Here is a 17,123-nt window from a genome sequence, read left to right on the forward strand (position 1 = left end):
CGGTGCGGATAAAGAGCGCTGTCGCAACAAATGACGAAACCGCGATTTTGCAAAAAACAACGAACACCCGCTAGAAATCGCGTTTAACAATGTTTTCAGTCCCATTCGGTAGCACACCTGCTTCCCCTTCCTGCAAGAGCGCGATTGGGCGCCGCCAGTGGGGCACGCCGCGATTGGCCGAACGGCACGTGGATTCAGCTGTTTCGAAGAGGGGGGGGACCGGTTATTACACAGGTAGCAAGCGCGATCCGGTCAGATCCGACCAGAGCTTTAGAGAGGAAGGTTGTTTCGTGAGTGTGTGTTGCGTGTCGTAGTGATGCTGGATATCATGGCTAAGAACTACTCGCATTGTCCGCTGAAGAAGCGTCCGGTGCACCTCTTCGACGAGGCGCCCGGCCCGTCGGCACCGTTCCCGGACGAGCCCGAGAACCTCAGCACCAAGCCCGAGGACCTGAGCAGAACCGGGCGGCTGGCGTCGGTGTCGCCGTCGTCGCTCAGCCCCGTGTCGCCCAACTCGTCGGTGAAGACCTCGCCGCCGCCGTCGCCACCACGCCGCTCGCCCTCGCCGTTCTACAAGCCCGAGCCGCGCTACCCCGCCCCCATCAGCCCCGAGTACGCGCCGCAGACGTGGCACCAGAGCGTTGCGCCGCTCTACCCGCCGATGTACCCCTTTGTGCGCGAATACATGGGGATGGGGCCGGCGTCGCCGTACAGCGACAGTTCGCTGTCGCCGCCGCACCACGTCCAGCCGATCCAGCCGCTGGCGCTGCGCCCCACCGTCTATCCGGTGGACCAGGCGTCGCTCAGCCCGTCGTCCTGGACGGCTTCGCCGCCGCCGAGTGCGGCCCCAGAGGACCTGTCGGAGAAGCGGCGCCAGGGAGTGCGCCACCAGTGCCCAGACTGCGGCAAGAGTTATTCCACGTTCTCCGGCTTATCCAAGCACCGCCAGTTCCACTGTGCCGCAGGAGACGGCCCCAAGAAGTCCTTCAACTGCAAGTTCTGCGACAAAGTGTACGTTTCGTTGGGGGCCCTCAAGATGCACATCAGGACGCACACTTTGCCCTGCAAGTGCACCATCTGCGGGAAGGCCTTCTCCAGGCCCTGGCTCCTACAAGGGCACATCAGGACGCACACAGGAGAAAAACCATTTTCCTGCACTTACTGCAACAGGGCCTTCGCCGACAGGTCGAATCTGAGGGCGCACTTGCAGACGCACTCTGACGTGAAGAAGTATTCGTGTTCCACCTGCAGCAAGACCTTCTCGAGGATGTCTCTCTTGACGAAGCACGCCGAAGGAGGCTGCAACGGAGGTGTGCATCCCGAGAAGATGTACTAGTTTGTTTCCTAATGTCAGAAAAAACATTCCTTTCGGTTCCTTTTTTGACAGTATTTTATGTTTGTTTTTGGTAAATAGTGCCTTTTTCGAAGACTGACAGTAAGGAAAATTATGTACAAAGTAATTCCTACCACTTGTATATAGTAGAATTAAGAAAATTTAATATATTTTTGTAAATACACTGTGGCGGCTGGTGCCGCCCCCACTCTCTAGTCAATACGTTATTTTTATGCCATTGTATAGTGCCTTACTTAGTCTTATTGACCGTATATGCAGATTTTATACTATTATTTAATAAAAAAAACTCAAAAAGTACATTTTCTTTCATTTCATTAAAGCAACACAGGAAAATTATAATTCAATTAAATCAATTACTTAAGTGCTAGTTTTGTCCTCGGAAAAACGGTAAGTATGAATATTTATTTATTTTACAACAAGAACAAGAGGCAGTTCTTGTTGAAAACATTAAAATATGTTGTTAAAATATGATCGAATAATTGTGGCTTAAAAATTTCCTTTATTCTAATTTTTAAATAATTTATAATAAAATTTAAAACGAGTAATTTTATTAGTTTAACTGAATTTAAGTAGGTCCTAATGTACCTACTGGTATAATAAGTCCTAATAACACCTAACAATTAATTTTATGTAGTCAGTTAATTCGTTATTAGATTTGAAGATCCTTAATTAAGAAAACACTTTAAGTACAATTTTATAGGTAATTAAATAATGGAATTAATTGCTACATAGTACTAAGTCTGACCGTAATTGCAATTAATTAGTAAGACTTTTATAGCACACCACAGACTGGAATAATATGTATTATCTTTGTTTGATGGTGTCTCTTGGAAATGTTATTTTTAGACAGTTTTCCAGATATCTTCTAAAGAGAATTCTCCATTTTGTATTATTTATAGAAAGACCAGAAAATGTCAAATCAACTTAAACGAGTTTAGAGATTAACAAAATAAAATTATATCGAGATAGGTACCTAATTGGATAAGAATAAACAGAAACTGAATATTAAATGTTTTATAAGCTGTTACAGTTGAGAAGTTTAATAAGATAATAAGTAATGTGAATTTTTTATCCTGAAAGTCGCTACCTAATCAGCCTAATTATGAGCAATGACACTTAATGATTAAAACCACAATTACAATTTTGAAATGAAATAATTGAGGTACTCACAGATGATTAATTTTCAATCTAATTGCGGTTAATTACAAAACAATTGAAGCAATTTTCTCATTATGTGGACTTTGATTGAAATTAATTATGCTTAGGCAGTGGCGTCTCTTGAATTGTTTCTTTGCTACTCTCATTTGTGTCAAATGAAGCGGCTGAAAAATGTTGTTACTTTACCTAATTAAATTAAATGTAGAAAAGTAAAAAAAAACGTTAAAATTATGATTGGAAAATTATTATTTGTTTTGGGTATTCCAAAATATGAACATTGGTTCTAATTGGTGTTAATTAAGTTTAGATAATTAATTAATTAGTACAACAGTTACCAATTAAGTAAACATCCTTTAGGAACAGTCTTATAATTAAACAGTAGCATTAAATACGATTAAACCTGTTTCTAATTGTAATTAATTCTACGGACTTGAAAATAATTGTCGCAGCATTCAGACCGGAATAAAATTAATTATTTTTGTTGCGTCGTGTCTCGTGTTATTTTTGGACACCCTCTGGCAGCGCATCCCCCATTTTGTATTTAGACAGAGCAGAAAATTTCATTTTGTCACGTCCACTTAAACAAAATGAACGGAAAATTTAATGAAACTGAAACATTCCAGTAAAAAATTGAATGAAAAAAGCAAATTAACAGCGTGCTTTAGCAGCTTAACAGACTTCTTAAGTTGTGGTAAGTAATATAATAATTACAAAACCGATTAGCTGGACGCGTAATCGCCGACATGTACAATTAGAATGAGGTGAATTGAGTTGTACGCGGAATATGACTAATTCCCGTCGAATTGCGATTAATTGCAAGCTTCTGAAGCAATTTCCTCGTCGCGCCGACACTGATTGCAATTAATTACTCCTGTGCAGTGGCGTCGCTTTCGCATTTTTGCCCAACGCGAGAGGGCGAAAAAGTGTCTTTTGTTTCATTTCTTCCGGTTTGATCTAATTAATTCTCGAAAGCACACACAATCGGGCATTGTTGTTATTGTTCCATACAGAGGTGTATCGCGAGAGTTCATTTACAAGGATGACTGTGAGATATCGGCCCGTTCTTTTTGTCCTCCTCCCGGCGAGCTTTTACAGTTCGATTCCCTGTTTTTCGTTCGATTTTCTAATAGGTTAATCCACCTGCCCACGGTGTAAATTCTCCGCATGACTCATCGCAATCAATCTTTGCATTTTGCATTATTCATAATTGACCTTTTTTATGTGCAAATCTTCGCTGTGAATATGCGATTAAGGTTCCTGAAAATTTACAGTTGGATGATATTCGGCGGATACGGCCCGGATTCGTGACTTTCGTCGATAATTTCCGAGTGCTCGGAGATTTTATCTCGCAGGCCATTATTCTAAATAGGTAAACAACTGAAATTGTGATGCTAATAGGCGAGGATTTATAGAGGACCGTGTGATAGATAACACTGATGGCTCTATTTTGAGGCGGTTTCGGCAGATTCAAACCGGAACAATCTTACAACACATAACTGTAATTCTTCCACACAAATTACTGCTGCAGGACTATTTGCTTTTTCATTTTTGTTCACACAAAGATCGATCTTGATGGCTCTTGTGCCTGTTTCAAACCGGCGAGGTTGAAAAACTCGCCGAAAGATGCTGTCAAGTCCTGCAATCTGACCCCCAAAAATATCTGGTCAGCTGGTTGGTCCAAATGCATCTTGGCGAAAGTCACACCGAGCTGTTTAGAAAGGAAAATGAATACTTGTAGATTGTTTGCTTACCCGATTTATACCTACTTGAATTTGAGTGGGACACTTGTGACATACAGATTTATTTCGCGATTCGTTCCTTATCTCCTGGATTTGGCAAAGCTTCATTCGGTTGGACAAGGACAAAGGAAGATTTTTACCCATCTCTTTGTCTCGCGGGGGCGACTTGTCCTTCAGACCCTGCCGTCCGTGGGTCTGGAAGAGTCCCGCGGAAAAATCGTCATTGTTCCAACTTCCTGATCGGGATGATTCAGCAGCGGCGATTTTTGTTGTTTGAAATTTTTCGGAGTGGCGGCCACGCCGCCCCCCACGCCGTTTTTTCGAGCCGGCATTAATTGGTCCGTTTTTGCAATAAGCGAATAAAGGTCCGCATTGTGTGGCTAGAAGTTCGTGACCTCGTGTGTGGCGCATGTTTTATTAATGATCTGTGCACTCATTGTTAGCAGTTAGCCAACAATTTGTTAAAAACCGGCCGCTCCACGGCACAATTGCACCGAGAAATGTGCCGGTTCTGCCGGATTTTTCCGGGCGGAAACCGCGCGGCCCTGACCCGCGATGTGTGAGGATTTTTGCGAGAAGGTGTGTCGCAGACACTTGTTGGCGATTTCAGGGCTCTCGGGAAAAAATCGCGACATGAATAATGCAAGACGAAAGGATTGATTAGGATGACTCATGAGATTTGCATTGTGGGCATCGCAGGTGAATTTCCACTGGGTTTAGGACATGTTTTGACATCGTGGGAATGGTGAACAACGCCGTAATTGGGGCCCGAGGTTGGCGGGCAAAATGGGAAATGAATGGTAAATAGGAGCCAGATGTGTAATTGGAGGTTTGCGTTTTGCAGATCGGCCTGTCAATTTCATCGGGGATTGACCGAAAATCACACCTTCCACCAAATCACCCCGGACCACAACAACAACATAATTGGCCCAAATTTTATTACAACCAAAGCTGCTCCCATAATCTTCAACTTTACCACAGTCATGGGCTTCCGATATTTAAAAACTATCCAGAGCTAGTACAACGAATTTTTGGGAAGGTTTCACTCGGTGATGATTTACGTGAAGAAATACTGCAAGTACTGAAGAAAACATAGCCAGATGGAAGAATAATAAAACATGACAAGCGTAGAGTTGTGAGAAGTACCCAAATACCTTTGACCTGGAAATGACCGCCTAAAAGCAACAGTGTGTGAGATGGGGTAAGAAACTCAAGAAAAATAGAATGAAGGTACTACTTAAAAAATCTACAACATCTCAATAGGTTGAGAGAAGATTTGCAGTTGGATGTGGATTCAAAAGACAATAGGTGCTAAGGATTTTTTCTCTAGACTCTGATCTAGTCAAGCAATCATTTTATTCTTTGATTCCTTTTTGTAAAACCCGGACCTGTCGCAGCTGCTACTTTAGGTTTTTGTTGTTGCTCCTATGACAGTACTGCTTTGGAGAAGATACCACAGTGGCACAAAACGGAAGATTAACATCGAGTGAACAATTATTTTATAACCGGTTCCTTCGAAGAGTTAAATAAGGTATTTCCGATTTGGTACTTGTGATTCGTAGTAGGTACTACTAGTTATGTTTGTTTTAGAATCTGTAATATAATCTATAGTATAAAGACTAAATACATTAATTTACCATTTCCCGTTTTCCATTTTTTTGTTATCCGTAGTACCACTAGTACCTACCTACTTATGTTTGTGTATTATTTTTTTAATTTTAAAAATCTGTAGTGTAATATAACCAATTAGATTAGTTTACCATTTTCCTTTATCCATTTTTGTGTACTCCATAGTACCGCTAGTACCTGCTTATGCTTTTTCTTTCCGAATTCCTCTTAAAAAATCTGTTTTATAATCTGTAGAGCAACGACCAAATGCATTAATCCCTTTATCCATTTTTGTGTACTGCGTAGTACCACTAGTACCTGTTGTGCTTTTTCTTTCCAAATTTCTCTTAGAATCTGTTTTATAATCTGTAGAGTAACGTCCAAATGCATTAATCACCATTTCCCGTTATCCGTTTTTGTGTACTCCGTAGTACCATTATTATTTGCTTATGTTTGAGCTTTTTTTTCGAAATTCCTCTTAGAACCTGTTTTATAATCTCTAGTGTAATGACCAAATACATTAATGTGGCACTTTCCTTTATCCATTTTTGGATCATTAGTGCCATTATTTTCCCTTCCCTTGAAATCTTGTTTGCAATTAATTACCTGATTTATTTTATTTTCATCTTTATCTTCAAATGACTAAATCTCTCTTTTCTGCTACCTCAACACCAAGCAGATATTCTCTTTCCCGTTTTAGGACAAAAAGTACTATTTTCTCTCCCTAAGGAGTAAAAGTAAAAATGTCAGATCAGGTCAGGATAGATTAGATCAGGTCAGGTCAGGTCAGGTCAGATTTCTCGAAAATGTGTCAAAAATATCATTCCGAGTAATTTGTAATAAGCTTTATTAAAAAAATATGAATCGTAAAACATGGCTAAAACGGATACCAGATATTTTACTTAACCCTTAGTATTGTTCTTAACAATTGAATAGGATTTTAGTGTTTTCGACTTGCCTGAAAAACAATCCAAAATGACATTTTCCTTATTTTTTTAAATGTTTTGATAAATTATATTATACAGGGTGTCTCAAAATTCGCGAATTCTGAATTCAGAGCGTGGTAGGGAAAGACCCAGTGGAGCTCGAAAAATACTTAGAAAAAAAAATTCGCTCTTCCTGAAGAAGATATAAGCACTTTAATTTTGTTCAATATTTAGCAGCCTTCATATCCACAGTGTCAAAATACTATTCTAGCTACGTTGCCGTTCCATTTTTAAGAAAAATTAAAAAAATTAAGATTTTTTTACTCCAAAGTAAAGCTATTTGTCTAAAAATTGTATTACGTTATTATTTTCCACAATCATCTACACCATAAATCACAATAAACACTGAACTTTTCAGCCTGTATCTGAAGAAAACGCACCTTCCGACCAATGTATTCTTGTGGGGGGAGTCCCGATTTTTTTTTTTATTTCCATATTTGGACTACTGAAGTGATCCCCTACAACGCTCTCAATTCGGAATTCGCGAATTTTGAGACACCCTGTATTACATTTCAAATTTATAGTTATTTTTTGAGTACCTACATACTTCCATATATCCAGTTATGTTGTTTTAGACGCCTCGAGGATGCCTTGGGGAACGCTTTCCTCAGAATCACTACCAGAATCCATTTTACTGTATACAAAACGCAACTTGGTAATGGCAAGCGTGCTTACTATGATGCTCTTAATTTTGTCAAACTTCAGCTTAAATTTTCAGCGTCTAACTGATAAAAACAAATATGTAGTAGAACAACACAACCAACTGTTACGTTCTCCAATCCTAGACCATTATTACTCGTATATGTGCAAAAATGTTTTTTATCAATGTCCTTTTTCCTCCTTCGTTTTATCTTTCCACTTAAGTAATTAAATGGCAGCTTGTCACTTAACCCGACATGACTCTGTAAAATTTTCCCTTTCAGAAATAAATCCACTCTACTGGGTGGCGTTTTCGAGACAGAGTCGCGATCTCCTCGTGCGGCACTGTTACCGTTAATGGCCGCCCCACGAAGCCCACCATTACGTAATTATTATTAAATAATCGTCTAATTAGCAGGTGAACAGAAAACCTCGAGATACGAATATAGTAAATCCTCGTTTGCATTAACGACTCCGGCTGCATTAAGGATGATGGTATGGCCGTAATAATGACTGGCATGACTCACGTTACTCCATTATATCTCCACACCGTCTACTATAGTGATGTTTATGTGATTATATTTGAATATATAAATTGATTTAGACTTGTATGGGCAGTGTGACCAATTATAAATATGATACGAGTTATTTACCGGTAGGGACTTTTGCCTTGTTCCGGCGTAAATGTTGTGAAAGGTGGCAGTCGTAAACTTTTGACAGAGACGCCGACATCCGCACCACACCACCTACTGAGCGGCAAACATTATATACACAGCGAACGCACTCAATTTTCCACTGAAAAATATTTCTTTCAAATATGTAAAGCTCTTGACACAGTACCAAAATAAATAATAATAATAATAATGTTAATTTGAATAGGTATAGAAAAGCTTTTAATTGTAAGTGGTAGATGTGGCAGAGGTTCGTCTTGTTGTGGAATATGTGATTGAGAAGGTGTGATATTTGTGAATCTGTCAAAAAGTGTTTGACGTTTCGTCGCCATTGTTGGATGATGGCGTTGGAGTAGGTTGAAAATTCGGGCGGTTATCGCGTCGAGTGTTGACCTTAAATCCCGTGACATCATTAAGCCGAAGAAAAAGCAATAAAAGCCGGCATTCGCTGCACCTACACGGAGCAACGTCGCGTCCTGGTGGTGCATCGTGGTCGATGACTATCGGATGGGTGCGCGATCGCCATTTACATACAATGGAATTGCATCGATATTTTCATACTTCCCGAAAATAAGGCAAAGGTCGGCGCGGTCGCAGGTGGACCGCGGCGGCGACGGCGGCGCGTCGGAGGCGGCGCTTTTGATCGGCGGCGAGGCGATATCCGCATACGATTACAACTTCATCGATCGAATCGCGCTCATTAATATGTATAGGAATGTTCGGCGAGCCATTCTGACTTACGGCCGTGTCGCTATTTCGCTATTTGCCTTGAAGATCGCGCTTTTAGTGGAGTACAGCGGCCTGATTTATCGGCCGGGCTCTTATGACTTATTAACTTGTTCGAATCGGAGTAAATCGAAAACGGCCTTTTGTGGAATATCGAAGTGCGAGCGCCGTTTTCGAACCGTTGACCTCGAGCCCCACTATTCATAACAGTTGTTCCGATTAACAATTCTAATGCGATCGATTCACACGAAAAAAATCATGAATTGTGCATAAATGCCTCCTCTTAGATCCTATCTGCACGATCCGAGACTGATGTATTGTCTTCTGGAGGCTCACCATTAATTTTCACGTCGATTGGACCCGGTCCCGTTCGATTAATTATCACCTGGTGATGGCTCCTGACTGCTGATTGATGGCCCGCTTCGCAGCGCCGACGCTCCGCTGCAACAGACTGCGTGGCGAAGACCTCCACCGGACAGTCCTCGACTGCGACGATTGCAAATTACCTTCATTTCTTGACTCTTCGAGACCCAGATTTGTGCCCAGTTGCAACATCGTAGACTCTCGACAAGAAAAATATGAAAGAAACTTAATTTGAAATTACCTACGAGAACGATACATTATTTTAAAGAGAGCTGCGTTTTTCCAATTCTGGATGAGTTTATATTCTCAAGAAAACATTTTTTGTTTTTATTATTTTCGTCTTCACTTCTGTTACCTGGAAGACATCTTGAGGGCGGATTTCTTCAAAAATTCAGAAGGACGGGACAACCGGCCAGGATAAAATAAACTGGAGGGAAAACGCAACCTCGGTACCGGCAAGTGTGCTTACTCTGTTTTAATTTTGTGAAAGTATAATTTAAGTTTTAAAAGAGTAATTTTTTGATTAATAAAAAGAAGATAGTAGAAATAATAAAAATAAATTGTTAAAACATTGTTAGAGAATGTTTGTGTTGTGAAAAAATTATTTAAAAATATAAAAATACATAAAAATCGTATGGTCAAAAAATACACAAAAATTAGAAAATATCTAATACACATTGAAAGATATTTATCGTCTAGAAATTAAGAATAATAATTGAAAAGGGTGAAATTAGCACACTGATGATGAACGTGGTGAACTTGAAAAGCACAAATTTTTATTTGAATCGTAATTTCCGAGAAAGGATATTTTAAAGTTTTCAAATCTGGTTATCCTTGCTAAAGTACCAACTTAAACACAAATATTTACCTAATATTAATAATTTGATTTATATCTTAATTATATTTCGGTTTAATGTAATATTTGCTTTTCATTTTTGTATTTATCGAGGTGGGAAGTTAAATCAATCAATCAATCAACTAAAGTAAAGAAACCACTTAAAAATATTATCTCACAAGTTTTGAAGATTTTGAAGTAGTCTTGATAAAGAAACAATCAATCATATTTTAAAACTTGTTATGATATTATAAAAATAAATTATGAAATAAGTACCTGTTGAAGTTAACTAAATAACATCAAAATCATCAATGAGATCCTTTTTTTTTAAAGATTTTAGTTTCAGACATGCTTGTTTTATGGGAATTATTACAAAAAAATATATTTATCTTCAAGCGGTCTAAAATCGCGTCTTTGTGTATCTCCACAGATGCGGTTAAAATTTCATTTTTTTTTCTAAGTGGACTAGAAGTACTTCAAGTCCTAGGAGTAGAAGTGTCCCACAGGCGGCTCGACCGGGTCAAATGTAAGGTCATTTGAAGTATTTGTCGCGATTTATCTATTAATTACAATTATTATCGATTACACGAAATATTTAATAAATAAGATTAAGCCTCTAAAATAGTGAAATAACGAAATTAGTATCCAATATTTAATCGATTCGACTGTGATTATGATTAAAGACGAGCCGCCCTTTGTGAGACTTGTGGGCGTGTCCAACTGCCCATGAATGTCAGATCAGATGTCAAACAAATGTCAAAAATAGCGCAAGATTGCCCTTCAATGTTAATAGGTAAACAGTTGGAAGTTGTAATCGTTTGCTATTTACGTTTTGATTTGTTGTATTTAACATTTGTTGTATTTAACGAACATCTGAAGTAAGTGCGTACTGAAAACGAAATGCACGGCGAGCGATGGCTCAAAAATTGATGCAGATCGCGGAAAACCCAATGTACGAGTAGATCTAATCCGACCACAGTCCCGGACGAAAAGTGTATGATTTCTACATAATTGCTCCTGATGCAAAGTTTCTGGCTACATAGGGAAATTTTCTGAGTTCGCTAGAGGAAGAATTATAAATTACTAGAGGTCGCCCAGCGGTCGAAATTCGGCCGTTTTCATTAAATTTTTAAGTTTGAACGTTTCGTGTTATTTGAAAAATACGAACGATAGGAAAAATGAGATTTACTCGTAGTTTGGCTATGCCATATTTAAAAAACAAAAACGCCAAGGCTACACACTTGATTTGCCTATCTTTTTCAAATTATATAAAATTGAAATAAAAAGTTAATAGAAAAAATGGAAAATGAAACACGTGTTTCGTATTTTTTATAGGTAACCTATATTTTTTATTGAAACAAAAAAACCGGGCGGTTAAAAAATAAAATGTCCATTGAACTTAAGATAAAATTTCATCGTTTGCTAAATGCCCCTGGCAGTTATATTCGGAAGTATAAAATCTCAAATCATTGAATGATCGAACTCTACTTGCTGCGACGTACAATTGAAAACTGGCTGCCTCAATAAAATTGCAATTTTTTCGAATGTTTGTTTTTGAGACTTATTTATGCAGCTATAATTGGATATTGACTTCTTTGAAAATGAAATGGTAAAATAGTACCTGAATACGTTAAATTTATACGTGGAATCAAAATTCTCTTATTGCGTTCGGTTCCTATTAAATCTTCGGAATCAATAGCATTGCGATGCATAAACTTGATGCGTATTCTTGTTCCATAGACTGATGCTTCCTTTGCATTTAAGTTTCTGATCAGTAAAACGTGCAATTAACTTTCAATACTAACTTATGTGGTGGCAAACCACTGATGATAGTCAAAGAATTTTGTATTTCACTCCGAAGAGTGTTTTTATGAATAATCTAAATAAACTCCCTCTTGGAGTGGATTTCACTGCGGGGGGATTAAATCAATTACAAATCATCCACTCCGCATTCGCTCCAAATTCACTCGGCATTTACTCCGCTAATTTTTTACAATGTATGAACGTAAACAATGAATGTTTTGATATTTGTAACTCACAGGTGTCCCCGAAAAAGAAGATGAGTTCATAACTCCTTTATTTATCAGAGAATTTTAATTATTTATACACCAAATTAAATGGATCTAAATAGGCTACTAAAGGCCCTAATAAATTCACATATAGGTCCAAGGGCTTCAGGGCTAAACTGTCAAAAAAAATTTTTTCCAAATGCGAATACATAATTTTTTTAACACTTCTGATAGAGATTTTTATTCAAAAAAGAACAGTGTATCACAAGTGTACACTTACCTACCCAAAATACAAAAAAAAAGTTAAAAAATGCTACTATCGTTGATGCTTAAACTACGCACTGTACGTGCAATCGCAAATGTTATTACACATTTGTCATTTGTTTTTCCAATTAACTTAATTTGGGTAATTTATTACATTGTAACATAATGAGTTTTGATAGCCTCTCGCTTGGTGCTCGTCATTTGTTTCAAAAGGTAGTGTTTTTTTTTTCTTATATTAGGTTACACATGTCATAACATTAGGTATTGTTTTCAGAATAATCTCTATCAGAATTACTAAAAAAAGTATGTGTCCCTATTTGAAAAAAAATTTGTAGCTTATTCACAACCATTTAATTTAGTGTATAGATAATTAAAATCCTCCGATAAATAAGGGAGCTATGGATTTGTCTCTTTTTTTGGGGACGCCTGTATATTATACATAAATTTTATCTTTCTGCACTCCTTCTCCACATAAACTTTAACTATGCCAAATCTCACACTCCTCCGTGCGCGCAATTTGCTTAAAAAGGGGTACAAAGTTTTTCCTTCACGTATTAATATATAAATTATTGTAGATTACTTGTCAGTAAGTGTGACCCCTTTCGATGCAATGAAATCACCAATTTGACAATGTCAGATGTCGAAGATTTGGGCTCTACTATCGTAGTAAAAGTTCAGAATACTAAAAATTACAAATCGCGATCATTCGCCATTTTGGGAAAGTTTTACGTGGAAAGTTGCAGAAAGTACATCGAATAGAATGAATAGCATTGTAGACTTTACTAATATTATCGAAACTTCAAGTACCAATAACAAGAAAAGTAGAAATTACTAGTGCCTTAAAATTTGTGAAGATTGTAACTGCAGGAAAAGAAAAATAAATATGTAAGTGAGTTCATGTTCGATTTTTTTTTGAGATCCGCTTGAAGATAAAATAGTATACAGAGTGTTTCTGAAATACGTGTGTTCATTTTAACCAGTGAAAGAACTCGCCAATTTATGAAACTTTTCTCTATAACATTTTGTAAAATTCGTAAAAGTATTCCAAGATTTTTTGCCCCACAATTTTTACCAAACGAGTCGTTTTGTGTGATTAATTAGTTTCTATTTTTTGTAACCATGAGAATCTAAATTTTGATTATTTATTTTTTTCTATAACAATGGAACTTTTTAACAAAGCTCTGTTTCTATCACAACAGAAAATTTTCGCCCTTACCCATAGGCGGGTATACACTTTGATGGTTAATTTATTCCAAATTTTAAATCAATTTGTATTGCTTTTTCGTAAAAATGTTATAGAGAAAAGTTCCATGATTTGGCGCGTTCTTCCACTGGTTAAAATTAACACACGTACTTCAGAAACACCCTGTATATCATTCAGAGCAGAAGTTCTTTTTGTGCTTCGCGTTTCGGTCTTCAATCTTCAATCTCTGGGCTTGGCACAAAAAGAGACACTTCTACTCGTAATGATATAATATACTATTAAAACAAGTGAACAAGAATAATTCCTTAGGAAATATTTTCGAAAAAGTCATTATTATTTCAGAAAAATTCAAAATCATAATTAAAAATATGATCTTATGAATTATATTTCTTTAATTTGTCAACTGATTTCATTTTGTAATGCCAAAACTTCACTCCCAGAGGAAATGACATACCTTTCTCCCTTGTCATGCAAATAAATAGGTGTTCCTATTACACTCCGTATTTTTCTTTCTTTGCTGGCATCATTTTCTTTGCCTTAATATATTTTGGCAAATTAATCTGAATTAATCTGCTTTTGCTTTTCATCAAAAAAAAAGTAATGGAATCTAAAATAATAAAAAAAAAGACAATACAACAAAATTGTGCTAAATTAGGAAACTCTTGAAGATAATTTGAAAATGCTTATTCAAATTGGAAACAATTTATTTATGTACTTCTGTTTATTAAAAATCATTAACGAAATTGAAAAAAAAAATCTTATAATTGCTAATATGTTTTCATAGGTATTCAAATTTATGAGAACGGGAAACTACATTTACAAAACATTTAATAACTAGAGAGAAGAACCATTTAAAAATAACGGGCCTTCAAATAAATTTATATTTAGAGCAACCTATGGAAATTCAATTGTTTGCAACATTTTTCCAGCGTAGAAAATGACGCAAGAAACGTCTGACATTTTAACGAAATAAAATTAGGTTAGAAAATATTTTTAATTTTTGTAGTGCATTCTCCCTATTCTCCCTCCACGGAATATGACAATATGAAATTGGGAAAAAGCTTACTAACCTAACCTGTGTAACTCCGGAGAATAATTGGTTACCTACAAAAATTACTTTACACTGTTAACAGAATTAGAATGTCGCCTACGCCTACTCTAAATATATATTTATTTGAAGGCCCGATATTAGCACACAACTTTTCGAAATTCTGACACATTTACGAAATAATCAAAAATATTTAAAAGCTTGTTATATTATCATAGACATATTTTTTTAGTCGAAAACAACGACGAAATCCTTAATCAGATCTTATTTATTAAGTTTTAGACATCATTAAGTAAATGTAAAAAGATATTCAAAATCTGAACAAGAAAGCTTCGTTCAGAAAACCGTTTGGTCAACTTATGATTTTAGAAACGTTTAAAATTAAAAAATCTCAAGATCTGTCAGTGTTGCAATCCAAGATTCCATCTGTTTCTTTTCTTTTCTGTAATCATTTTCTTTTCTTTTATTTATTCACGAGAATTAATCTAACAATCATTATTTTTGTTTTCCATCATTGTTCAAAAAAAAAATTGAATTTAGAAAAATTAGGGGAAATCCTTGTTCAAATTGAACATTAATTGATTATTTTTATATTGTTTACCAAGATAAGATTTTCTTTGTATTTTTTTTAATGAAAGTTATAACTTCACTGTCATTCAGTAGTTTATTCATTTTTTTGACTGAAATGCAAATTTGTAGAATTATTTGCATGCGAAATGCGAGTGAATTTTTAAAATCGATATAAAAAGTACAAGAAATGAATTTTTTGCAAAACTGCAGTTTATATTTAAAACCTGTGCACCTTTCCATATCGGGAAGGTACAGTTGTGCAAGCAGACGATCGGTGTCGAATGTCCGTCAGTTGTTGCAGATCCTCTCCACTCTTTCTGCAGCCGCGCGTGCACTTCTTCGGGAAGACCCACCGATAGAAAGTACCGATTGGGTGGTACGCCCAGCGCAACCCGTGACATTTTAACATCCCATATGCGCTCGGAATGCAAAAAAAATATCCCGAGAAAGTCGCAGTGATTTAGGTAAGATACACAGTCACCGGTGCCATAATTCTTCAAAAACCCGGCAATAATTTATATCGGTTTTTGCTAACCGTTGGCCGTAAATTTTTCCCATTTAAATCGTGCATTGCGGGGTCACGACGCCTTGACCCCTCATTGTCCCCCGCACAAAGGATTCGATTTGCAGCGCCGTAACGGGCGAAATCGGCCCTCTAACGCCCTTGCGGTCGTTTAACTCTCACCCGGTGATCCACTTGGACTGCACTGCCATATGGCGGACTGCGGCGGCGGGGCCGCCTCTCGGACCCAAACCGGAACGAAAGCAAGAGTCCGGACCGATTTAATTAAAGCGAGCAACAGGTGCATCACCGACCTTGCCGCAAAATGGCGCCGGATCAGGTTCACGCAAACTCTTCGCCGCAGGAACTTGCCCAAATCTATTCCGTATTCCTCCATGCACCTGTTCGAAACGCGTTTCGATCATAATTGGACGTCCCCCGGAGCCCGGAGCCGCCGCCGCCCGATTTGCATCCGAATGGGTTTTGTGCAAAAATCCAACTCATAAATATTTTCAAAGTGGTGAAAGGAAGTTTAGATTTTTTCCGTTGTTGTAACAGTCGATAAAATTTCAAAATGTTAATTTTCTCGACATTTTAATGTCTCCGTTGCTCAACGCGCACAAATGAAGATGAAGAAATGCAAATTGAGACAATAAGGTCGGAGACGAATTATGGTTATGCCGCAAAAATGCCAACCGGGAAATTAAGAGGTGGAGAAGAGCGGCTCGGTGTCAAGATGAGTTGGTCTGAAGAGGAGTCGTAAAGACAATAAGCAAAATTAAACGAGTGACATTCGTTTATATTTTGTTGTGCAAGAAGAAAGTTTACATTGTTCTCGGGTTTCGGGGCCGGTGCAGATGCGACCCACCAGGAACTCTAAAAATGGAAGAAATCTGAAGAACGAGTAGAATTAGGTCTGGGGAAATTCTATCGCGCGTTCAAATGAAATCCTGGGCTGAGAGGCGTTAGAAAAAGTAAACCGTTTAGAAGAGTGTAAAGTTTGAATTTCCCGCCGTTTGACACGATGACATTTGTTTATGTTTAATTGGGACATAATTAAACATGTTTGTTTTCAGCAAAGTGTGCCCTTAGATATTTGCTTCTAGAATAAGTTATTTTATTTTTAATGTAAAACATCGCAAAGAAAGAAAAAAAGAAAGATATTTTTGCCTCTAAATTTTAGGTTAGCTGTCAACATGCTCCAATTAATCTACGCTTTAAAAAAGCACAACAATTGACGGTTTCCAACGCCTGCCCAGCCCAGAATTTCATTTGAGCAAAAATAAATTTCAATGGTTTTCTTAAGAGTCTATGTAGTTCAGGCTTGTGCTATTTTATTTTATTTTTATTTTTTTTTGAAATTGGAACATTAGTAGTTTGAGAAAAACGTAAATAATTCTGACCATCTGCTTAATTTCAGTTAGATTTTGCAAAATGAAAGCAATAT

General features: G+C 37.4%; 1 protein-coding gene across 1 annotated transcript; it reads left to right on the forward strand.

Annotated features, from left to right (window-relative positions):
• The first annotated feature begins 242 nt into the window (after nucleotides 1-242).
• LOC138131284 (protein snail homolog Sna-like) lies at nucleotides 243-1,651 on the forward strand. Its single transcript, XM_069048209.1, has one exon. It carries the CDS (start codon nucleotides 317-319, stop codon nucleotides 1,334-1,336), a length of 1,020 nt encoding a protein of 339 aa, XP_068904310.1. The 5' UTR covers nucleotides 243-316; the 3' UTR covers nucleotides 1,337-1,651.
• The last annotated feature ends 15,472 nt before the right edge of the window (nucleotides 1,652-17,123 follow it).

Source organism: Tenebrio molitor, chromosome 5 (assembly GCF_963966145.1).
Source record: "Tenebrio molitor chromosome 5, icTenMoli1.1, whole genome shotgun sequence".
NCBI classification, from domain to species: domain Eukaryota; kingdom Metazoa; phylum Arthropoda; class Insecta; order Coleoptera; family Tenebrionidae; genus Tenebrio; species Tenebrio molitor.